The sequence below is a fragment of the Carassius auratus genome, unplaced genomic scaffold, assembly GCF_003368295.1.
Source record: "Carassius auratus strain Wakin unplaced genomic scaffold, ASM336829v1 scaf_tig00215565, whole genome shotgun sequence".
In the NCBI taxonomy this organism is placed as follows: domain Eukaryota; kingdom Metazoa; phylum Chordata; class Actinopteri; order Cypriniformes; family Cyprinidae; genus Carassius; species Carassius auratus.
The window spans coordinates 1912390-1936307 of NW_020528142.1; the positions used below are offsets into that span (position 1 = coordinate 1912390).

At 36.7% G+C, this 23918-nt stretch overlaps 1 protein-coding gene across 1 annotated transcript in view; it reads right to left on the reverse strand.

Annotated features, from left to right (window-relative positions):
- LOC113095007 (rho GTPase-activating protein 10-like) overlaps nucleotides 1–23918 on the reverse strand; it is a 66165-nt gene that overhangs the window by 34905 nt on the left and 7342 nt on the right. The window contains exons 2-5 of the mRNA XM_026260611.1: nucleotides 7398–7493; nucleotides 7123–7184; nucleotides 908–979; nucleotides 659–760 (exon numbers count right to left, since the gene is read on the reverse strand). Coding sequence (XP_026116396.1) covers nucleotides 659–760; nucleotides 908–979; nucleotides 7123–7184; nucleotides 7398–7493 — 332 coding nt within the window. The remainder of the gene's footprint in view (nucleotides 1–658; nucleotides 761–907; nucleotides 980–7122; nucleotides 7185–7397; nucleotides 7494–23918) is intronic.

Sequence of the window (23918 nt, forward strand, 5' to 3'; positions counted from 1 at the left end):
GAGAGAGACAGCATAAACAAAACAAAACACTCATCCCTAAACATATCTGGCTAGTGACATGTGAACATGGCCCATGATAAGTGTCTTATAAATTTGTGCATAACTGAATAGTCCCTGGTGTTCTTCAACATTTCTAGGAATCACGCACACCAGTCTGACTCAGAATAGCCCAATGTTAAAACCACTGCCCTTGACCCAAACACACGTCATACGGTCCGCAGTAACATAATGGGCCACCATAAAAATCTCAACAGACTCCAGTGCTTTTTATGCTCAGTGTATACAACATATAGGCATGATGGGTATGCCATAAAAGGTTATGTTCCCCCAACATCACCGGATCAAGATTTACGCTGGATAATACACTGCACTCTTACACTTTCCCAGCGTTAGAAGGGATTTAGGCTTTATAAATATGGTAGAAATAAATAACAACAGACTTCAATTATCGAAAATAAAAATGCACTGCACCAAAAGCAAAAGTTCCCTAACTAAATAAGCGCAATAAACACTTTTCTAAAGAATACAGCAAACCATTGACCTTAAAGTATCATTTTTATTTGATTTATTTTGGAGATACAGAAGGAAATGACCATTTCTGTGAATAGTTTGCGTTACACATCCATCTTGTGTGTGGGAAGAATGAAATGTGAAGTACCTCCTGTAATTGTGGCTCTTTCTTCTTTGCTGACATGTTCAAAAGTTTCTCTAGTGAGCTGTAGTACTTCTCTGTTTCCTTCTCGTACCTCTTTCTCTCTGCCTGAAGATAGCATGAGAACATATGAAATGGAGGAACATACTATTTTTAATACGAGAAGCAAGTTTGGTTTCAATAAATCTACAGTTTTCCATCTGTTAAATGGAATATCCTAAACGTGAGAGATGACGGATAGAGCTATGCTTTTACCTTTGCTGAGCCGAGCTGCTCTTTCCGAAACTGTTCTAAAGGCTTCATCAGCGTCTCTGTGATGTTTCTCATCTGTGAAAAGAAAATCCATTGGATAAAGGACATTTGATGTATTTTTATCAAACATAACCAGTAACGGAATGATCTCCTTTAATCAAAACTTGCACAAACACATTCTGGGTTTTAACGGTAAATGCCAATAAAGGTGTCATCATTCCATCACCCGAGGCAAAACGGTTAATTTAGCCATCTGACATTTTGAAACAAGTATTCCCTAGAAATGAATAGACCAACACAGAAATGCAGGAGAAAAAAAAAATATATTCTAAGTCTACTCTGACAGTTAGTAGACATGTAGTTGCAAATTTGTGAAAATGTATTGACGTAGTTGCAAAGTTACTTATTTTTATAGTCCATTTTAGACATTCTACTAACTATAAGTTGTTACCAAAAAAAAAAAAAAAGTTTTCTATACCCAGAGAAACTTACAAAATCATTTATTATAAACCAGCCTGAGTCAAAACAGCCAACTGCTAAAACCACTGCCCCTGACTCAAACACACACAAATCATGTACTGTATCATATATTATTAACATCACCAGTTTTGTGTTTGCCCACAACAGTTTTCTTGGGTTAACACAAAATATTTGTGGAAGATTGCAAAAGTTTCAGGGAAATGCAAACAATTTGTGAGCAAATGCAAAGTGTTATAATTCTTGCAGGGGCTTTGTACAATAGTATGTATGCAGCTTTGCACAATTCTATTATGTTGTTTTCTAAGTAACTTTTGATGTAAATGGACAAGCCTGAAGTTCGGGAACATGTTTCCAAATCTGCAGCAATAAGCAATATTCTTTTAGAATTCCAAAGAAAGTAATCATTTTCTAAAGCCCATATTTTAACAAGAAGGCTTTCACAATGTTTATTATTATATAAAAACATATCTTTGTAAGACTCAGAATAGTTAGTACTCCGAATGCTCTGCCACTGCTCTGTGATGACACTGTCAGGGCCTGTAGGCTCCACCCCTTCCACGTAAGCCTTCAGTCTGCCGAGGGGCCGCAACATCATTGGCCTGCTGCAGAGTTATGAACAGGTTGGGCTCGAAACAACTGTCAGCTGTTGCACTTTTGAGTCATGGGCAGGCCCTTCGGCTCTCTAATGTTACGTACTAAATAAATACTAACATGACCTACATGCAACATGAGCCCTTTCTACCTAGATGGCTAACCTTGCATTAGACTGAAAAGCCTCTCGTACATTAAGAATGCAAAAATCATGTGAAGGGAGGATCTGTTACATTAATAGGCAAAACTGATTTTTAATGCCTTTAAGGAATCTAACTGTTTTTATTTTGTTTTATTCTTACACATTTTACACTGTAAAAGCAATTTGGAAATTAACTACGGATAATATAGCTATTACTCTTTGAAATATAAAGGACTTAAATCAGTTGCTATTAGATCTTCAACCAGAAGGTTTGAAATAGGGCGGTGCAATATGACTATTTTTGATCGTGGAGACATTTTTATCATCCACGATCAAAAATAGTCATATCGTACCATATCGTATGTATCGCTGCTTTTGAAGAAATATTGTAGTATCATGTTACAGTGCCTCCATCTCAATATGCTGTAGAACAAAGACTAAGGGAATTAGTGTACAACGCCACATACGTTCACATCAGTGTTAACGTAGCGGTAGAGTTACTCTCACAGGACACTGCACTTATTTGCAGTCACAAAAGTACATTATTTGCCTTTCTGGTTAAATGTTTTGTTCACGCGCTGGCCTGACGTGCACACTTTTACCGTGCACAAAAAAGCCTGTCAAACAGCGAATGATTACTAAACTAAGTTATCTTTTGCACTAATACTGTCAAATCACACACGATTTACATATATAGTAATGGCCAAAAGTTTTGGCAGTGACATAAATTTTGTGTTTTGCAACGTTTGCTGATTCAGCATCTGTAGATTATTTTTCCAAGTTTCTATGGTTTACTGAAAAACAATGATAAGCATATCAGAAGTTTTAAAGGCTAATATATAATGAGTCAATATTTACAGTGATGACCCTTGTTCTTCATAACCTCTGCAGTTCACTCTGGCATGATGGATATTAGCTTCTGGGCCAAATACTGACGGATGGCGATCCATTCTTGCCTTATTAGTTCTCGGAGTTGATCACGATCTGTGGGCTTCTAATTGTCGACTCGCTTTTGAGGCCTGACCACACATTCTCTATGAGATTGAGATCCCAGGAGTTGCCTGTCCACGTATCCAAATTTTCAATGTAATGATCTTCAAGTCACTTCTTTATCATTTCTGCTTTGCTCATGGATCATTGGAAGCAGTTGCTCTTGCAGGACGTTTTGATACTACTCTTTATTCCTGGCAGTGTTTTGGGCAGAATTATGAGAGAGCCCACCTCCCACAGTCTTGGCCCCACTGTGCGTGCAGATGCTCTCACACCAACCTGCTGCCATTCCTGAGCAAGCTCTGCACTGCTGGTGACACGATTCCATAGAGACGGCCCTGGTGCTTGCTGGACACTCTGGGACGTCCTGAAGACTTGTTCACTGCAGTCAAACCTCTCTTCTTGAAGTTCTTGATGATCTGGTAAATGGTTCTTTCAGGTACAATATTCTCTGCAGCAATCTCCTTGCATGTGAGGCCATTTTGATGCAAAGTGAAGATGACTACACATGTTTCTCATGAAGTAACCATTGCTAACAAGAACACAATGATTGGAAGCTATTCTTCCCTCTTTTTATAGCAACCAGTCTGCTCTTACAATCTAACTATTACAGTGCTTTTTTCTGACTAGTATTCATTCACACTTTCACATGTCCTGCTGATGTGATTAGTCAATTAATGTTAGCTGGTCATTTTGTGTCAGGATCAAAAAACTGTGAAATTAGTTTTTTGGTGAAAAGTAAATTTTTATGGTCAATGAAGCATTTAGCAATTATTTAAAATGTATCTGATCACTCTGCATAGTAATCTAGAAAGATTGTGAATGAATACAGCTTGAGCAGCAAACTTTGCGAAACACAAAATTTATGTCACTGCCAAAACTTTTGGCCATGACTGTAGACTTAGTTGGCTATGTCTAAAATTAAAGTAAACAGTTGAGCGAAAAACCGATACGTGCCTGTAGCCTATATTAGATGTGCACGGTGTTAAAGGGACAGTACTAAACATGCAGGGACAGTTCACCATAAAATTTCATTTCTCTCATTATTTACTCACTCACATGTTAAATCAAAACCAGTATAAATTTACTTATTGTGCTGAATACAAAAGAATAATTTGAAGAATGTGGGTAACCAAACAGTTGGTGGTCCACACTGACTTAGTAGGAAAAGAAAAATATGGAACTGTTTGGTTTTCCACGTTCCTCAAAATAGCATTTATGTTTAGCAGAAGCAAGAAACTCATTCAGGTTTAAAATAAATTTTGAGTGAATAAATGATGGCATACAAATAAAACACTATGACACAATTGACAAACAGGTTACATTGATTTTGGGTGAACTATTCCTTTAACGTTAATAAAACAACAAAATCAGTCTATACAGTACTGTTTTTTTTTTTTTTTAAATATATATTTGTTCATTAAATTTCTTGAATACTCTTGCAAAATACATTTGCACCGGAGAATAAATCACTTTTTGTTTTATTTTTATATTATGTGTAGTATAATATTGTAATGTGTATCTTTTTTTCTTATTTTTAAAAAAAAATAAAATAATGACAAATATTTTTTATCTTCGCCCACTTTGGCCTAAATATCTGCTTTTCTTTTTCTTTCCTTTTTTTATCTTGAAAGGCATTGTCTTTATAATAGGGAAATTGGTTTGGCTGTAATGCTCAAAAAACTTGCAAAGCAGTAAAACCCACATGACAAAGAATCGTGATCAAATCATGAATCGTGATATTAAAAAAAAAAAATGTGATGACATTTTTTCATATTGGCCACCCCTAGTTTGAAAGTACAGTTCATAAACAACTCATTTAGGGTGACATGACTCAACATAAACAGCCGTCTTGTGTAATCACAGAAGTCATTGAGGCAGAGGACACAAATAACTGATGGCAATGTAACTCACTTCCTGTGACTGTGACTCAAACAGAGCTGAAGCATACAGGGACAAACAGACGACTGATGTCACTTCATAAAATATGTGTTGACCTCAGTGTTAAGGCTGATTTTTGTGTTTGGGTTTTTCTGTTTTTCATGCAAATGACCATGATAAAAAAATAAAAATCTATAAATATATCTAACTATATATATAGTTATATATATATATATATATATATATATATATATATATATATATATATATATATATATATATATATATATATATATATATATAGTTAGATATAGTTATATCTAACTATATATATAGTTAGATATATTTATAGATTTTTATTTTTGTATCATTTTATATATATATATATATATATATATATATATATATATATATATATATATATTTGGGCTGTCAAAAATTACGTTGTTAATTACGTAAAAATTTTTACGCATTTCACGCATGCGCAGTGTGACAAATTATTCAGGTCAGGAAAGTCTCGTCGATCTCTGAATTCTCAAGATAGTAAAAAACAGCGATGAGTGCCACGACGAAAACACAGAAGAAGCTTAAGGTTTTACCCCAGTTACTCTCAAATACATTCATGCCAAGCTCGATAAACAGAGACGACTTTGCTAGTTGATACGCTGGAGCTTCTTCCTGTTATAGCGTCCTGTGTTTCACACTGCGCATGCGCAGAACGCCTACATGCAATGCAGTGAAAATAACAGCAATGCATTTTTACTTGGTTTTACTGGCACCTGAAGCCTTCAGAACGTGAAAATATCGATCCTAAAGTATTGTGGCAGAGCAAATGAACACCTCCCAAAAACAAGAGTGCCCAGAGTGCTGCTTATGTGATTGTGGCGCCTGTTTGTGTTTCTGAGTTCATTCTTTCGAGTTTCTATGCATAATTTCATAGATATGTGGCTATATTTAACCACTGGTTCACCTAAAACTCTTAAACTATCTGTTGTTAAATGGCATGGTTTGATATAGTGCTCAGGTAAATTTGATCTAAGTAAATGTTAAACTTTTGAAATTCAGAAAAAAAGAACCACGTTGATGAATCAATACATGAAAATTATGTATCTGTGTCCTGTTATTTATCTTTTGGTTTGCATTTCAGGTAAAAAAAAAATTGTTAGGATTCAGGTGTAATTGCAAATAGTGATTAATCATGATTAATCCACTGAAAATTCAGATTAATTTGATTAAAAATGTTAATCATTTGACAGCCCTAATATATATATATATATATATATATATATATATATATATATATATATATATATATATATATATATATATATATATATATATATATATATATATCTATATAAACGTCTCCAAAACGCAAAGCTGCAGTACTGTGTCAAGTTTTAGGCACTTGTGTAAAAACGCAGTATAATGAGGATGCCATTAAAAATAATGCCATAAATAGATGTTATTAATGAACTTCTATTAACTTGGCTAAATTAAATCAACATTTGGTGTGACACCACCATGAGTTAACAAAAACGTTTGTCCTAGGTGCACTTGCGCATTGTTTATCAGGTAGCTTTGCAGATAGGTTTCTTGGAGTGTCTTGTAGACATTGCCACAGTTCTTCTGGATTTAGTTTGTTCTGTTTCTTCATGTTATTTCAGACAGACTGATGATGGTGAGATCAGATCTCTGTGTGGGGCACTGGCTGTTGTAAGACTCCTTGTGCAAACAATAAATCTCACTGGATTATTACAATTAATGGCAAAAAATGTAAACTAATATTTACTACTGATACACTACAGTAAAAGATATAAATAACTGACCTATAACCATTTTTGATGATGAAAATACTAGTGACCTAAGACTCTTGCACAATACTGTATATATATATATATATATATATATATATATATATATATATATATATATATACACACAGTATTGTATATTAAAAATAAATGAATAAATAAATATACATGTTTGTATATGTGTGTGTGTATTTATTTTATTCTTTTTTCTTTTTCTTTCTCTTTTATTTATTTATTATTTATTTTTAAGCCGGCAAGAATTTTATTGAAATGTAAAACAGATTATGTTTTTAATGCAAGTCTCAACTAGTTGTGCTCACCATCAGTTCTCTTTGGTCTTCCAAGTTTCTAAGAAAGGAGGAGAATTCTTGCAATGATTCATCTGAAATGGCACACATGCAGACAATGAGCAAAGTTTATCTATGCATGATTATTTACATATTTCTCAGCATGTGAGCCACCTGTCTGAAACAAACAGATGAGTTCATACGCCCAGATCTCACCCACGTCACACTAGTAGCCAAGTGTTAAAATAAAGGCAAATGTATGCAAGTACGCAGATGAAAATATGCAAGAAAAAAAGAAAAACACTCACCAATGCACTTCTCATCGTCAGTTTTGGCGTCGCCGATGTATTCAAATTTGAACTCGCCCAGGCACTGAGCAAACTTCTTCTGGGCCAATGAAAGCTCTGCAAATCAGAGACAAATCAGAGAGTTAAACATTTTGAATCCAAAAGCAAATGAGGAATTGCTTTATTTGTGGCTGTTTAAGTGTTTCCGAAATGTGTACCACAGTCACATATTAACCTAAACTGGCGCTCAAAGGTTTTGGGGTCAGTTTGTTTGATTATTTATTTTAGGGCTGTGACGGTCTCTGTGACAACCGCATCATCATGGTGGTCTATTGCCACTGGCGGTAGCGTGCATGTGATGTCACGCAATCTACAACTAGCACAACACAAAGCTTTTTATACAAGTGTAATAACAGTAACAGTTGTTTTTTTATTTAGACTCTAAGTCTATGCTAATTCACAAATTACCTCAAACGCCATACAGCGTTTCCTTTAGATCATGCTTTAGATTTGAGCGCAGGAAAACACAAGTTGTTCTGCAATCAGCAAATTAATCTCATGTTGAGCAATGCACCTTTTTGAAAACCTAATTATACATCGCTGATCTGGAGCCATCTCTATTCATGTCAACCAACTGCTTTCGTAGTGTCTTCAAGTTCCCGTGATCGCAAATGCCCGGCTGCTCAGGTTTGTATTGGTTTTGGTCTGTACTGTATATATATATATATATATATATATATATATATATATATATATATATATATATATATATATATATATACAGTACAGACCAAAAGTTTGGACACACCTTCTCATTCAAAGAGTTTTCTTTATTTTCATGACTATGAATATTGTAGTCACACTGAAGGCGTCAAGGACTATTTGACCAAGAAGGAGAGTGATGGGGTGCTTGATGGGGTGCTGTGCCAGATGACCTGGTCTCCACAGTCACCGGACCTGAACCCAATCGAGATGGTTTAGGGGTGAGCTGGACCGCAGACAGAAGGCAAAAGGGTCAACAAGTGCTAAGCATCTCTCGGGGAACTCCTTCAAGACTGTTGGAAGACCATTTCAGGTGACTACCTCTTGAAGCTCATCAAGAGAAAGCCAAGAGTGTGCAAAGCAGTAATCAAAGCAAAAGGTGGCTACTTTGAAGAACCTAGAATATGACATATTTTCAGTTGTTTCACACTTTTTTGTTATGTATATAATTCCATATATAATTCCACGTGTTAATTCATAGTTTTGATTTGATGCCTTCAGTGTGAATCTACAATTTGCATAGTCATGAAAATAAAGAAAACTCTTTGAATGAGAAGGTGTGTCCAAACATTTGGTCTGTACTGTATATATATATATATATATATATATATATATATAATAACACCACAGCACTGATGGTAGTTGGTATATTAACACCGTGGTGGTGAAAATCTGCCACAGTCACCAATGATTTCTGAAGGATCAGTGAAGATTGGATTGTGGATTGGACTGTTGAAGCGGTGACGTGACCTTAAACATTAAAGGCAAACAAAATCCTTCTGTTGAATCTTACTGGAAATATTTGGAAGACATTGTCCTCTATTCAGGAGCACAGAAAAGCATTCCCTAAAGAAAAGCTTAACAATACCACCCATTCATAGATATGAGTTGGTCTTGGTCATAATGAAAGTTATGCTCTGCAAACATCCTGCAGGACTCTTATGTTGCCAAGATCAATCTGAAGGAGCAGGTGTTAATAGATATCAAGAATTTCCCCTCGATCTGGAAAGCCCAACGAAAAAAAAGGTGAAGGACTTTGCCTGGAACATGAGGCTGGGAGTGGATTTTTGAATCAGATGGAGCAGATTTCAGTCTGTGGACTCCCAAAGGATGATCCCGATATAAGTGAACTCTACTGGGGTCCGTGGGACAGAGTGCTGGGATATTTTAAGATGAACACTAGGAGCGGCATCCAGCACTGCAGTGTTGTAAACATCGACAGCTGAGCCTGTCCTTGTGAAATGAGCTGGCACCAAATTACTCATCACATCTTCTCCTGCTTACTACGTGGGTGTTTCACCCTCAGTAGAAAGATAGACCGGACCGAAAGGGCACTTTTGTATCTGGGTTTAAAGGGGCAGGGGCTTGAGCCCCCCTAACTCTTACACAGCAGTAAAAAATAACATCTGTCCTACGATTTCTCTGATATCATATTTACTGCACACAGAGGAGGCTAAACAGCTAATTCTAGTGGGCGTTAGGAAGGGCAAATGGCAGCCAGTGGGCACTGAATTAAATCAACGCATTGTTTGTTGAGCTCCTGATCCTTCAACAAGACTCAAAATAGAAGTGACAGGAAACTGTATTCTTTCCTTTCTTCCGCATGTGTGTGAGGTAGGCATCATTCTGTAAACACGAAGACGTGGCTGTAGAAGTTGCCACATGTTACAACATGCAATACATAGTGAAATCCCAAACTAAATGTGCCAAGAAGAATGTAAGCAGATCAGACTGTGGCTCAAAGGAAATCATAAATCGAAAAATTATTTGACATTATAAATATATATGTATCTTTTTTATACAACTATACATATCAGGGCTTGCAAAAAAAAAAAAAAAAAAAATCCCTGGTAGCTCTTCGTGCAGCCATTTGTCAGATTATATATATATATATATATATATATATATATATATATTTATATATATATATATATATATATATATATATATATATATATATATATATATATATATATGACTTGAACAAGTACATTTAAAGACTATGGAAATGAATACACCAATCTTCAAATCTTCTATATCTAAGCAATGTCAGCTGACAAACACGTTTAGAAACTTGAGAAGTGGTCTATCCCGTATGCTCTGGACCCTAAACAACAACGCTGACCCAGCAGAGTGCAGGCACAGATAGGACAGTGACAGACCTGACTCATGGCATTGAGATCTGCTGCTCACTCATTGGTGCGACACGTTGAATTGCTCAAACTTGATAAACCCACACATTCTGATGAGTTCATCCCATGCTGTGTGCAGCCATGCAAGACAGATCAAACGGTACACAAATTACCAAACAGTGAGAGGTGTGTATTGTAAAGACATGTATGTGAGTAAAATGAGTATTACACAATTTAGCCTGCGACAGTGTCTTGTGTGTGTGTGTGTGTGTGTGTTTGTCATGTTTTCGCTGCAGTAAGTCTAAATTTGAGTACAGAAAGAAAGCTTTGTGCCCTTAAATGCAGTTATTAGTGAAGATATTAGTCCAATGTTTCACCAGGAACTTGGAAACATCGGTGATGTCTTGTGAAACAGTTTTGGTGGTTAGATATTTGTCTGTGTGTGTGTGATATGGCTATAGAGCAGCATGTTCAGTAAGACTATAAACATTACGTAAATTATGACCATTTTCTTTTTTAGAAGAATTATTCCTTGAAAAGGTGTCTTTGGTTTTAAAGTCACTGGTGCAGCAAGCCTCGTAGTTTCATTTATCAGTGTGTTTTTACTCTCATTTGAAAACATAATGTCACTTTAAATACAGGCCTCTGTGTTTGAATCTAAAATACGCGTCTCTGCCAGTGCCTCTGTTTTGACAATAAAGCACCAAACCCGTATTTACCAACTCCGTAATATATGGGTTGACACGACAGAGATGTCAGTTTCCTGGAACGAGTGGCTTTTTGCGAACATTTTAAGGTCTACGTAATATATTTGTTATCAAAGCTGTGGTGTATTTTTGGTACAGAAAACTCCTCTGACATAAATTTGACTAAATATTTTGCTTGGGTCAGCACCAGGGTTTGGCCGTTCGGAGAGTTTGACCTTAGAATCAGTGTTTCCAGGGCGTGTTGTTTTTGGTTTGTGTTTTCTGAACGCTTCACTGTTGAAGGAATTCCCTCGGATCGACCAGGGAATTTTTAGGGATTGTCAGCGGGCTGAACCTCCGTGCGTGCTGTCCAATCGCCTTCTTGGTTTTCCCCTAAAAACAACAGATAACCTTTCTGATTGTATATCCTAAGACCCCTTCAGCCACATTCCCCTCCAAACTTACAAAGCAAATCAGTGCTTCAAGAATTCCCCTATGCAAAAATACATACTGCACAAAGACAATAAAAACAAAGAAATATTAGCTAATCTATGACAGATTTACATTACTAAATGTGTTGATGAGGATTTAGTGGTTTATCTTGGTTCATCTTTAGATCACTGAGAAAAAAGCAGGAAAATGTATTGCTCATCACAGGAAACCACGTTTTTAAAACACCTGTACAGTCACTGTGACGAGACTAAGACTCCTCTGAAACATTTTACTCTGAAGGCATTTAATACGTTTAAAGGAGTTTACAGTATGACCAAAACACAGTGCCTAAGAAATAAAGATGCACACACTTCAGCAGCCGAACTGCCTTTGGACTGTAGAAACACACCCTTCCTAAGTCTTAAACACTGCAATCATTCATATGCACTGTGAACCAATGAGTAATGCATGCTAAGAAAACCCTTGCCAACTTGTCATTAAGCAAATGCTTATTATCACAAGCAATTTACTACAGTAATGGCATGGGCAGTCTTTCTGAAATACCTTTGTGTGTTTGTGCCTGGGAAAGAGAATTTCAGTAATTCAGTCATTTCAGTTCACGCACAGCCCTTGCACGGGAACAGACCCTAGCGAAGAGACATCGTGATATGAACAAACTCATTTATTTTTAAACTGAAATCTCACCGATTCGTATTTCAATAACACATAGAAGGCTTCCTTTTTTAAAATTAAGATTTTCTGAGCAGTATGGTTTTAATTTACTTAGAAATTCCCCACTGAGTCACGTACTGAATATAAAACAGAAACTTCAAATGGGGAAGTGATGTCACTCACAGTGACGTCCTGATTAGACCCACATGTGTGTTTAGCTCATGGGGTCACAGTGAAGCAAGGCTCAGCGTACCTATAAACCAGCTAGCTTACAGCATGTTCATATAATTAGTTATCAGTACTGTATTTATGGAGATTTAAGGGAAGACATAGGCTGCTCAGGTCACTTTTCTTTTCCCTATGCCAACAAAATAGCCTGGTTGTTCTGGTTGTGAAGAAGAGTTCTAATAATTTGCTGATTTTTTATATATATAAAGTTTTCACATTCGGAAATAAACTGTGTTTTTGTTAAGAATTGGTTGTATGGTTTACACTCGCATAAGCTGAAGACTGTATTCGTAATACTTCAGGGTAAAAAAGTGTGTTAATTATATGCAGTGCAGGTCATCCTGTCAATGTGTTTTGCCATGTTGAAATGAAGTTACACCCATGGTGTTTCATCAAATGTCAAATAGAATCACACATATATAGATATGCTAGTAGTATGATGTCAACAGCAAAAAACACACAGTGAAACACACTTATTACCAGCAGAGGCAACAGTTGAATCAGTACCTGTAGCAGAAGCAGAACAAGTCTGAAGCCAGAAGGTGGTGGAGAGATTATTTTTTATCAGACACATAAGGGAATGCATTATTGTGTAGACCGCTCTCTTAAAGTATTAGTTTAGTTTACATAAAACTCAACAAAAGGCTGTGCATTGTGTAACAAGCTAATGAATGTAGCCTTGATGTATCCTGAAGTAATTTTTTGGGGGGAGGGGTGAAAATGCAGATCGACAGATCACAGACTCTTCTTCCTTGAGACGAAAAAGCCAAGCTAGATAAAACCAGCTCATTCCTTACGATGACGTTCCTAAAAATCAGCAGATTTAATCTGCATGACCTGTAGTGTAGTGTTGACTTACTGGATCTGTGAATTTAGCATATTTATGAACGTATAAATACTCCACAGCTGATATCCTAATAAATCAATAAATCACAGTAGTTTTGCTTTGACTGCTTAAAGCATTCAGATGAATGTACATCATCATTAGCACCTGCTCAGACAGATAAGAATCGCCAGTTGGCCATGAGAATGAAACTCCAATAAGATTAATATTAATAATGGGACTGAATAAATACCAGTGCAATCTCAGTGTTTTCCTCACAGACATTCCCCAGTGCTCTCAACCAAGTCCTTTTAAGGCATGCTGGGAGAAATCCTGGAAATGGCCAAGAGGCCCATCTCTGCAGTTTTACAGACACAATCATCTATTACTATAATAATTGAGCTTCAGTTTTCTTTCTGCAAAAAAGTACACAAAGCAACTGAGACCTTTATCAGACTAAACTGTAAGTGAAAGTTAAAAGAGTCTCAAGGAGGAAGACCTTCTGTAACAAAAATATGCAATGGGATGTGTATGATGGTAAAAATGAACAGATGGAGATGGCTTTGTGGCAATAGTGATGGGTTTACGGGAAGGTTCAGGTCAAGTCCATTCTGAACTAATAAAGGCAAGGCACACGACTTGTTCTTCAGGTACACACAGTCTCGAAATCTCACTCAAATGGTTTTCTTTCTTTTAAACAATACTTGATTTCTGAACAATGGTTCTGAGTGATATTTGAATTACGGTTGTGATGGTGAGGAAATTTTCCCACCAGTAAATCAATGCGTGACAAAACCGGTAATCACTGTGGGTGGGGAGGGGGATAGTTTTCCCTCTTTTCCTTCAGTTTTTTTTAAATAGCTTGTAAAACCTTGCTTTACTTTCAATTTCAAATTAGGGACAATTTGGTAGCAAAGTAGTTTGTTTTTAAGCCACGGTCACACTACACTTGAAACGGTCGTGATATGACATCATGCTCTGCAGAGTCTTTTAAAAACTTAAATTCAACACAAACAATAATAACACACCTAAAATGTAAAAACATATAATCTACTCTGCTTTCCTGCAGCACTGCGGTTTTAGATTTATATTCTTTTTTGCGGAAGCGGTTTTAGATGTATATTCTTCTTTGGGGAAGTCGTGGCCTAATGGTTAGAGGGTTGGACTCCCAATCGAAGGGTTGTGGGTTCTAGTCTCGGGCCGGACGGAATTGTGGGTGGGGGGAGTGCATGTACAGTTCTCTCTACACCTTCAATACCACGACTTAGGTGCCCTTGAGCAAGGCAACAAACCCCCAACTGCTCCCCGGGCGCTGCAGCATAAATGGCTGCCCACTGCTCCGGGTGTGTGCTCACAGTGTGTGTGTGTGTGTGTGTTCACTGCTCTGTGTGTGTGCATTTCGGATGGGTTAAATGCAGAGCACAAATTCTGAGTATGGTTCACCATACTTGGCTGAATGTCACTTTACTTTCTTTTTATTCAGATAGGAGGTCATGCTGTGACGTATTGATCTGCCGTTGGTCACACGGTGTCACGTGATGCGAATTCACAAACCAGAGTTCACCAAGTTTGAACTATGGAATGCAGCGGAATGCAACAAATTTTTGCACGGGACTGAGTTTTCTGTCTGATGCATTCACATGTGTATGCATTAAAGTCAATGGAAGAAAAAGTGTAATGTTTATTACTATAAAAAATAAAAACAACGGTGGGGGTGGTGCCGCGGTCGGCAAATCACATAACGGTGTTGCGGCTTCACACCGGTAAAACCACCGTCAACACCTTCTAGCGCATCAACCCTAATTTTAATGATATGAATGATATTTGATAATATGAGCTTGTGTAGATCGTATATACACAGAGTGAGCTAATTCCCAAGCATTAACAATTCACAAAGTAGAATTAATATAATAATGCATTAACTGACAGAAGAAAAACCATTGATACAGTAAAAAATGTTAATAATAATTAAAATAAAATAAAAAAAATAGTGAGAGTGAGAGCCTAAGCTTCTGACGAAGTATCGTCTGAGTGAGCACAGTCTGTGTGTGGAGACGGGCCGACACAAACAGAGCTGAAGAGCAAAAGAAGAGAGGGACTCATAGAGGACGAGCACACTACAGCAAATATAAACACATTAGACACATTCTACCCAAATAGTTCAAATTGTGCCACATAGACAAGCTCTGTATATTTTGGAAGGGAAAGAAAAGTATATCCACCTAGCAGCGCAGTGTGTATCCTCCTGCCACATTATGAGGGACAAAGGCTAAACCCCCTTTTTCTTTATCAGTGCTCTCTGTAAATATTTACCTTGTATTTGCTATTGTTTTTTGTTTGTTTGTTTTTGTGCATATGTGTTTTAGACAATATGGTCATGAATAAATTTTTTTTTTTTTTTTTACTATCTATATGCCAGTATAACTTGTTCGCTGTGTATTACTTTGGCAACATTGTGCTGTTCCAAAGCCATGCCAATAAAGCTCATTTGAGAGAGAGAGAGAGAGAGAGAGAGAGAGAGAGAGGGAGAGTTAGGAAACGTGTTCAGGCTGAAAAAAACCAATCTATAAATACATAGAGTGCCTAATACTTGAGGCCCAGGTTAAAGTACAATTATATTAACTCTTATTATGCATAACTAAAGAATGGGACCGAGTTGGGCAGTTTAACTCAATCTGAAGACTTTGTTCACAGTTACACAGTTACAAATGTCTGTGTATTTATCTGTGTGCAAACGTTACAACAGTAGTGCTATTCCTGATTTGTATCATTTAACTTGATACAGAGTTCAGAGTGAGAGTGACAGATGATGGCACGGATTTATTTTTGCTGGAAGTCTAACTGGACTGGGATTGGGAAACGCTGTTTTATGTAGTATAGTTTCAGACCAAAGTCAGACTATTCTGTTTTTGCTTCAAGTTTCAAAATGATACTGTCTAATTTAGATTAAAGACTGCTCATGCTGCATGTCATGTACACTGCATCTTTGGATGATGATTACAATGCAGTGGTTGCCTCTCATTTTAAATGGAAGAGCACAGACAAAGCCTTAGTTTGATTATCTGAAGAGATTTATTTTATTTGTGTAACTTTCTTCTTGTTTTAAAATTTCAAATAAGTTTTGTTATATTTAAATTTCACACAGAAACGTGCTGCAATAGCCTAATAAAAGGACACCTTCTCATTTACTGTATAATAACTTAAATTTCATTTTGTAAAAAAAAAAGTGAGAAAACCAAATCATCAAAGGTTTTCTCAAAAAGTCAAAATCGTGAATTGAATCATGAGCTGATTGAATCGTTACATCCCTATCAATCCCATTACAAAGTAAAGTTTTTAAAGGCTGTTTCAAAAGGGCCCCAAGATACCTAATTTTAGCCAAATTTTACAGCAGCAATGTATGCATCCTTGATCCATAAAACACATTAATGCATTGTAATGCAATCTTAATACTACTACTATTACTACTACTACTAATAATAAAAAAAAAAAAAAAAAAAAATTATGGATGGCAGACATGGAAAAATATATTTCATTTTAAAATTTCTTTTGATGTCAAAAGGGCAGCATCCTATGTCTTGCAACCTTAGATGTGAAGTATGCAGTCAAATAGCCAACTACAGGTTCGAAACGGTCTAATTTGTTTTTCAATTCCAATTTATTTTATTCATTTTTTGTTTACTGCAAACAACAAAATGTCCTATGTTAAAAATGTCTGTCTTGGTCATATTACAGCTGTGACACTGAGGGCACAGTTAACCATCAAACTAAATTACGAGCAGGACTGTGTTTATCTCTTTGTCCAATCTTTCCTGTTCCTCTCACACTGATCTTTTCCAGACCGCTCTTCTTTCCCTCTCTCACCCTTTCTTTCCTTTCCTCTCCTAAGGCCTCTTTTGGCTTAAACCTCTCCAAGTTTATTAAGCACAACATTTTTTTGTCAGAACATGACATCACTCTCAACCCTCTGGGCTCAGTTTCAGCATTAATTCCACGAATGCGTTAGAGATGTGATCATTGCTATGGAATACCACTGCAGCCGCTCCAGGGCTGAAACACGTCTACATGCTGAACTGAGATAGAAGTCTGTGGTCTTGAATACTCACTTGAGAGTGAAAAAAATCTAGTCTTCGCTAAGCTAGTAGAAGAACATGTTAATTCATTAGAACAAACTGATAGAAGAGTTTGGGCGAGTGTTCTAAGTGAACTGAGAAGGCATAACTCAACAAAAGAAAAAAATAAATAAATAGGCCTCACAAACCAACCTTCAACATTAGATGAAGAAAACATAAATTTTAAAATGTTAGTTTACACTCATGTTGTTCTAAACTTTATTAGATTTTTGAAACACAAATGAAGATATCAAATGGAACCTGATATGTTTATTTGCATATAAACAATTTAAGACAGAAATCCCTCAGGACAGGTTTCATTAAAAATATCTTAATTTGTGTTTTGAAGATGAAGGAAAGTCTTATGTGTTTGAAGCAACATGAGGGTAACAGAAGTTTTACTTTTGGATGGAAATACAGTTTGTTCGATGTTGTGTACACATAACAGTTGGTCATTCAGTCAACAAAACATTTAAGCGCTGGCTTTCAAAAAACGTTTCCAACAAACAAAATATTCTGGAAAATGTGGAAAAATTTTAATTGCATAAAATGAAATGTAGTGTCTACCTGACTGCGGCCTGTGGTGATGAGGTTGCATAAACGGCAACAATAAAACCTAGTGTTCTCTGCAAGGCAAAGAAGAAGCATGTGCACAACACATGAAGCTCATTTCTGCCTTTCATTTCTTCTCCTGAAAAAGTAAACCTTCAATTTCCATGATCTCATATCCACTTTAATTCCATTTTAATTAAATATGATGACGATGTTTGGCAGACAATGCATTGAGATTACTGGGAGACTGTTGCCAATCTCAATCCTTGGCAAGAGTTAAGAACATCTCACAGACTTATAAAGCGTAAAACGTGACATGCAGAGAGCGAAGACTAAACTGTCTATTTGCTTTGCTTTGAAGACATCAGTGTGCCGGTTTTTGACTCCAGTGTTCTGAAATGTGGAAACAATTTGAACGTTTCAGCAGATATTGTAAAGTTATTGTAAAGGTGCCATTGGCTGTGGAATATAAAACCCGCTATTTGTTTCCTATGGACATAGACGAACAAGGATCACATCTCCTCAGGGGAGAGGGGAGGATACAAGGACAGGTCAAAAGGTTGTGTGACAAAGACTGGCTGCTCTGCAGAGGAAACTGACAAAAACAGGAGCGCATCCTCTGAGTCCTTCTCGTCCACTGAGGGATTCCTGTTCCACAGCAGCTGACAGCCTGGTTGTCACACGTCCCTCTGAATCAAGGATTCCATGGCCAAATGCATCCTCCCAGACTTCCAAAAGGTGGAAACATTAGGCATCAAGGCTTCAGTTCCACTAAGCTGCAGACTACCAGATTAAACTGTGGATTCTTGTTGTTACATAACAAAACTCTTGAGAATGTGCCAACACAAAAGTCTGAAAGTCTTCTGAGGAGACACAGTCACTTTATATGATGGACAGATTTAATCACATACACACTGATCAACACACAGATAGAGTACAGCAAATATGATAAAGCTCAGTTGTGCTTGCATGATGCACAAGAACCTGTGAGGTTTGTTTTTGTGCATCAAGCAATTACGGTTGAGCTACCAGTTTAATGTGCTCCGTGTCAGTAATGCGCAGGTTGATCCAAAATGAGCGGGTACCTGCGGTCACCCGCGGTTGCCCGCGGTTACGAGTCATCCAAAAATATTTTTAATGATATTCGGGTCGCGGTCGGTTGGGCCGTTTGAAATATAGATGCCAATTAAACCTTTGTAATTAATATAGTACTAGACACAATTTTTAAATAACATAGGCCTACACTTTATTGGCTGAATAACTGGCGCGAATGACGCACAAGCTCAGTTTGCACGTAGAGATGAAAGCGGCACGAGAAAAGGTGAAGACCTGATTTTGGTAAAACATGATTTTAACGACTACATTAAGTTTTGTTTCATAGAAAACTCTTATTAACCCTCTGGAGTCGATTAACGCATATACGCGTCATGAGTCATTTTCTCCTGATAACCCCGAAAAGAACTTAAATTACACTTTCAGTTTTGATCGTACAGATAGCCAAAGAGTAATACATCAATCGAATCTGTAAAGGGTCTACTTTTTCTGAATACAGACATAATAACAACAGAACTTTGGGCACTTATAAAATAAAGATAACAAACAAGGTGTGCTGTCTGCGCTGATCGTAATTTACAAACACGTCATTAAAATGAACTGTAACTCCGTGAATACTCAACGAAGAGACATGAGAGAGATATCTATAGAAAGCTTGACATGTCTGCTTTTAAACTAAACAAGTGCTGCCAAAACAGATATTCTGTGATAAAGTAATCCATATGAAAACAACGCGATGTCTAGATTTTCACGTCTCCCTTCATTGTATTTACTGTGACCACGCCCCCGTGCTGAACGCGCTATTCAGATTCAAACTCAAGCGCGCGGCTTGAATACGCACACACAGAAGAAAAAGCAGCGAGACTGTTCAAGTTTTTTTATTTTACTGTTTGCTTCACGATGAGAGCAATAAGACATAATGAACCCCGAAAAGATGTGATGTGGTTGATGATTTGAGAAATGGATTTCCTCAAAAAAAAAGGATGAAGTGCTTTATTCAGCAGAGATCATAAACATGAGTATGTCTCTTTGTATTTATGTACCTATATACTTGTAGTACTAGTTTTCGCATAACCTGTAAACATTTTACTAGTTAGACTTTTTCCAAACTATAATTCCTGACTAAATGTATAATCAGATTGTTAAGATAAAGATTTTCGTTTTCTATAAATTGTATCTTAATTTTGATCAATGTTTTATCAAACAATTGCCCGTATTTTATAAATAAGAAGCAAATATATAACAGACAATGTAATGAGGCGCCGACAGGATCACTTGCATGGAGGGCGCCGAAACTCAGCGTGTGCATCACAGATTTGAGAAATATAAGGCTATATATTACAGAAAGCTTGAAATGTCTACTTTTAAAAGAAAATATTAAAATAAATAGGCTACTCTCTGATTATGTAATCCATAATGTGTATTTCTCTCTGGCGTTCATTGCAACTTAATATTTGCAGCGACACAGAAAACACCAGTTTATTACTAAACAATTAAATGTCTCCTTGGATATTTTGGAACCAGCAGGCCATTCTGGGTTGAGCGAGACCCCACGGAATGAGCGAACTTGGAGCGTAATATATGGAGAAATGTGCAAACCCGAACCTCATGTCTGCTGAACAGAAACATAAAAATAGACATAGGCAGACTAGACTATTTTAGAACAAATGATGAGCTTATTGACGATTTTTTTTTTTTTTTTTTTTTTATAATTCTTGACAAAATTAGAATATATTAAGGATTTTTTTTTTTTTTTTTTTTTTGCCTAGTTCCTACGTCTATGGCCCAATGACAATATGATGAGCATTTACTACACTTTAAAAATGCGGGTCAGGAAGCGGGTCGGGTACAATATTTTCTTTTCCTTTTTTTGCAGTCCGAGTTGCGGGCGGGTTAGATGAAAATGACGGTCGGGTGCGGGTTATTAATACATTGACCCGCGCATCACTGCTCCATGTTAAAAAATATATATAAATAAAAATGTCCATTACATAAAGTGATCGTGTCTCTTCAGATCAGTCTCTTAATCAGTCTTTGATTAAACTGCTTGATTCATACTTAGAGTACTATTTTTTTTTACAATGTCTTTATTGGTTATTTTAAGTATATATTGTATCATTTGTGTTTTTAAGATCTGATTGCAATTTTATTAACTATTCCTTTATAAACAAGTTCTGCATCTTTTGCTGCCAATAAGTATTGCACTAAAGAAGAGATGAAGATTAAAAGCTTAGTGGTCATTATTATCAATGCCATTTATCAAACAAACAACAAGTATGAATTTCAGCAAACAAAAGACAAAAAGTGATTTGGTTGATTTCAAAACACAAGAAAAACAAGCACAGGCGGAAGAACTGGACTCTTTCTTGGTTATTTGCCTCGGGGACACGGCCAATTTTCCTCAAGATGAAACCTGAAAGTCACTTGATAGGCTCCTGTCTATTGTGAAACTCTTTATGAAAGGGCGTGTAGGGCATTTTTTTTTAAGTTTAATGTTTAAATGCCCATCTGTGTCCAAATTTTTGCTGTAAACAGTTCCTAGGTCACTGCACAGAATCAAGTAAGCAGTAACCACTGGGACAAAGCCAGTCACTAAAACATTAAGGAATGCTTTGGACACTGCCTGTTTTAAAAAGTCAAATGTCAGTGAAAAGTCAATTGAAGCATGCATGCATGCCAAGTAAAACTCTGCTAACATGGTGACCAATTGTTTGTGTTCTACTCTGTTTTGCCAAAATTCTTGTTATGTTATTTTCTTGCCAACAAACTTAAAAAAACAATCAAATGTCAATTGTTTCTAAGGCCAATAAAGTGACCAACACTTACACTTGTTTCACACATAATCCGTCTGCAGTTCATATGCGTTGCGTATTTTTTTACGCACCCCATGTTAACGGATTCCAGCGTTCACACTGCACGCGGCCGCAGTCCATCAGTGGGTTCCAGGAGCGGTGTGTCTGCAGCAGTGCAGCGATCGTTCACGTACCGAGACTATTTTTGCTGTGCTGCACACGCTGAATTAAAGTGACAGCGCTTTGTTCGTTTAAAAATCAACATGGATTGACACGAAAATGCAGTAATTTCACAATAAATGTATACTAATTAAACCCTGCTGTGTTTCACATGCAACACGTGGGTTTTTGGCTAGGTTTAAAACAAGAAAAAGAGCACCTTTAGATAAACGAGGCAACATACCCGTGGGATTGCTTGTAATAAAGATTTAAACGGAAAAAGCATGAGACAAGAGTCGACTGTTTCTGTCAGTGGTGTTTTAAAGGGGGGTGAAATGCTCGTTTTCACTCTATATCCTGTTAATCTTGAGTACCTATAGAGTAGTACTGCATCCTTCATAACTCGACGCTCTCGCTCTGATCAGTGAATGCCTGTTGTGCCTGTTGTGAATGCTGTGCTCTACGGGAACGCGCGCTCTTCTGGGAGAAGTGCCCTTAGGACCCATATAAGGAAATTCCGCTCCATCTAACGTCACACAGAGCCATACTCGAAAAAAACTTTCCGAAACTTGTGACAAACTTCAAACGTACAACTTAATTTTTGAAACTTTGTCCATGTTTAGCATGGGAATCCAACTCTTTAACAGTGTAAAAAACTCAGTATGCATGAAATAGCATTTCACCCCCCCCTTTAAGTTTAATATTTGCGTTATTCTAACATGATAAGTAGGCTAAATGTTGTGTTTAAATGTTTTGCCGCTTGCTTGAGTAGCTTATTATGCAAACCTAGAAGTCAAATGCATGAATAATACGCTGTTTATATTTATTGAGTTTAAACTAATGTCTATGATTATGAAAGATTGTTACTGTTCTATGATAAAAGGGTCACAATGCTAAAAAGTTTTTTGTTTTTTTTTGTTACATGATTTGAAATGTAAATAATGAACAAATGTTGTGTTTGTGGCCTAAACAGCCGTGGATAGGTAGCGGACTGTAAACGTGTCCTTTGCGAAACCACAATGAGTCCGTGCTGCTTCTGCACCAAATACGTAACGCACACGGACTGCATACGCACCGGAGACGGAGTATGTGTGAAACAGCCCTTATACTGAAATGCTTAATTAATAATTCTGAATTATGACAATAGCAGTTGTCTATCTGAAGGATGCATGCTCCACTGCTGATAAGAGAGCTGTGTTGAGATAATTTAGGTCATCTGGAAGCGTGTCTAATTTGCAGTGCTCAAGGTAAGTGGCCAACCAAAGGTGTTAACTAAATGTTCTTTCACACAAGAGGTGTTTGTGGTCCGTAAGCGACCCACCCTAAATAATAAACATCTATCAACAACATACATTATGCATCTTTGGCATACTCCCAGGCAGATTTATGACGAAACAATGGATATATTTTTGTTTTAATTTAAGTATTCCTTTGAGTCCTTTCATCCTGATTTATTTACTTTGTTACAAAAGTAGTCATAGTGATATTCACATAATGATGTAAAACCAATGGCTTTCAAAAGAAAACAAAACCAAAAAACTAAATATCAGAAAGGTTTTTAATGTTTAATTAAGTTTAATTTAATTAAGTTTCTTATGCCCATCAAGGCTGCGTTTATTTGGTGAAAAATACAGATTTTTTATATTTCTTTTGAAATATTATTACAAATGGTAAATAATGGTTTTCTATTTCAATATACATTAAAATGTAATTTATTTATGTGATGCAAAGCTGTATTTTCAGCATCATTACTCCTTACGTCGACGCAAAATATGAGCATCGATTCGTCGACCTGTTTTTATTTCTCTAAAAAACGTTTACCTTATGTGCGCTGAATATCCGCGATGGCCGGATCAACATTCTGTCCAACGTTATATAACCAATCCAGGGGTTTTTCTGCATTGATCTTTTTTTTTGGGCGGCTGTCAAAGCCTTATTTGACCGGTGAGTGATGTAGAATAGAATGACTGCTGCGCCTGATAGGGCACGTACGAGAGAGAGACCCGGCTGCGCGTGCACACTCATAGTCTTCAAACAACACGAGCGCTTCTTGCTCTCTCTCTCCCTTGTGCATATTAATCAAAATCATTAAACAATATTGAAAAAGGGCAAAACACCAAAGTTTCACGCGCGCACTCA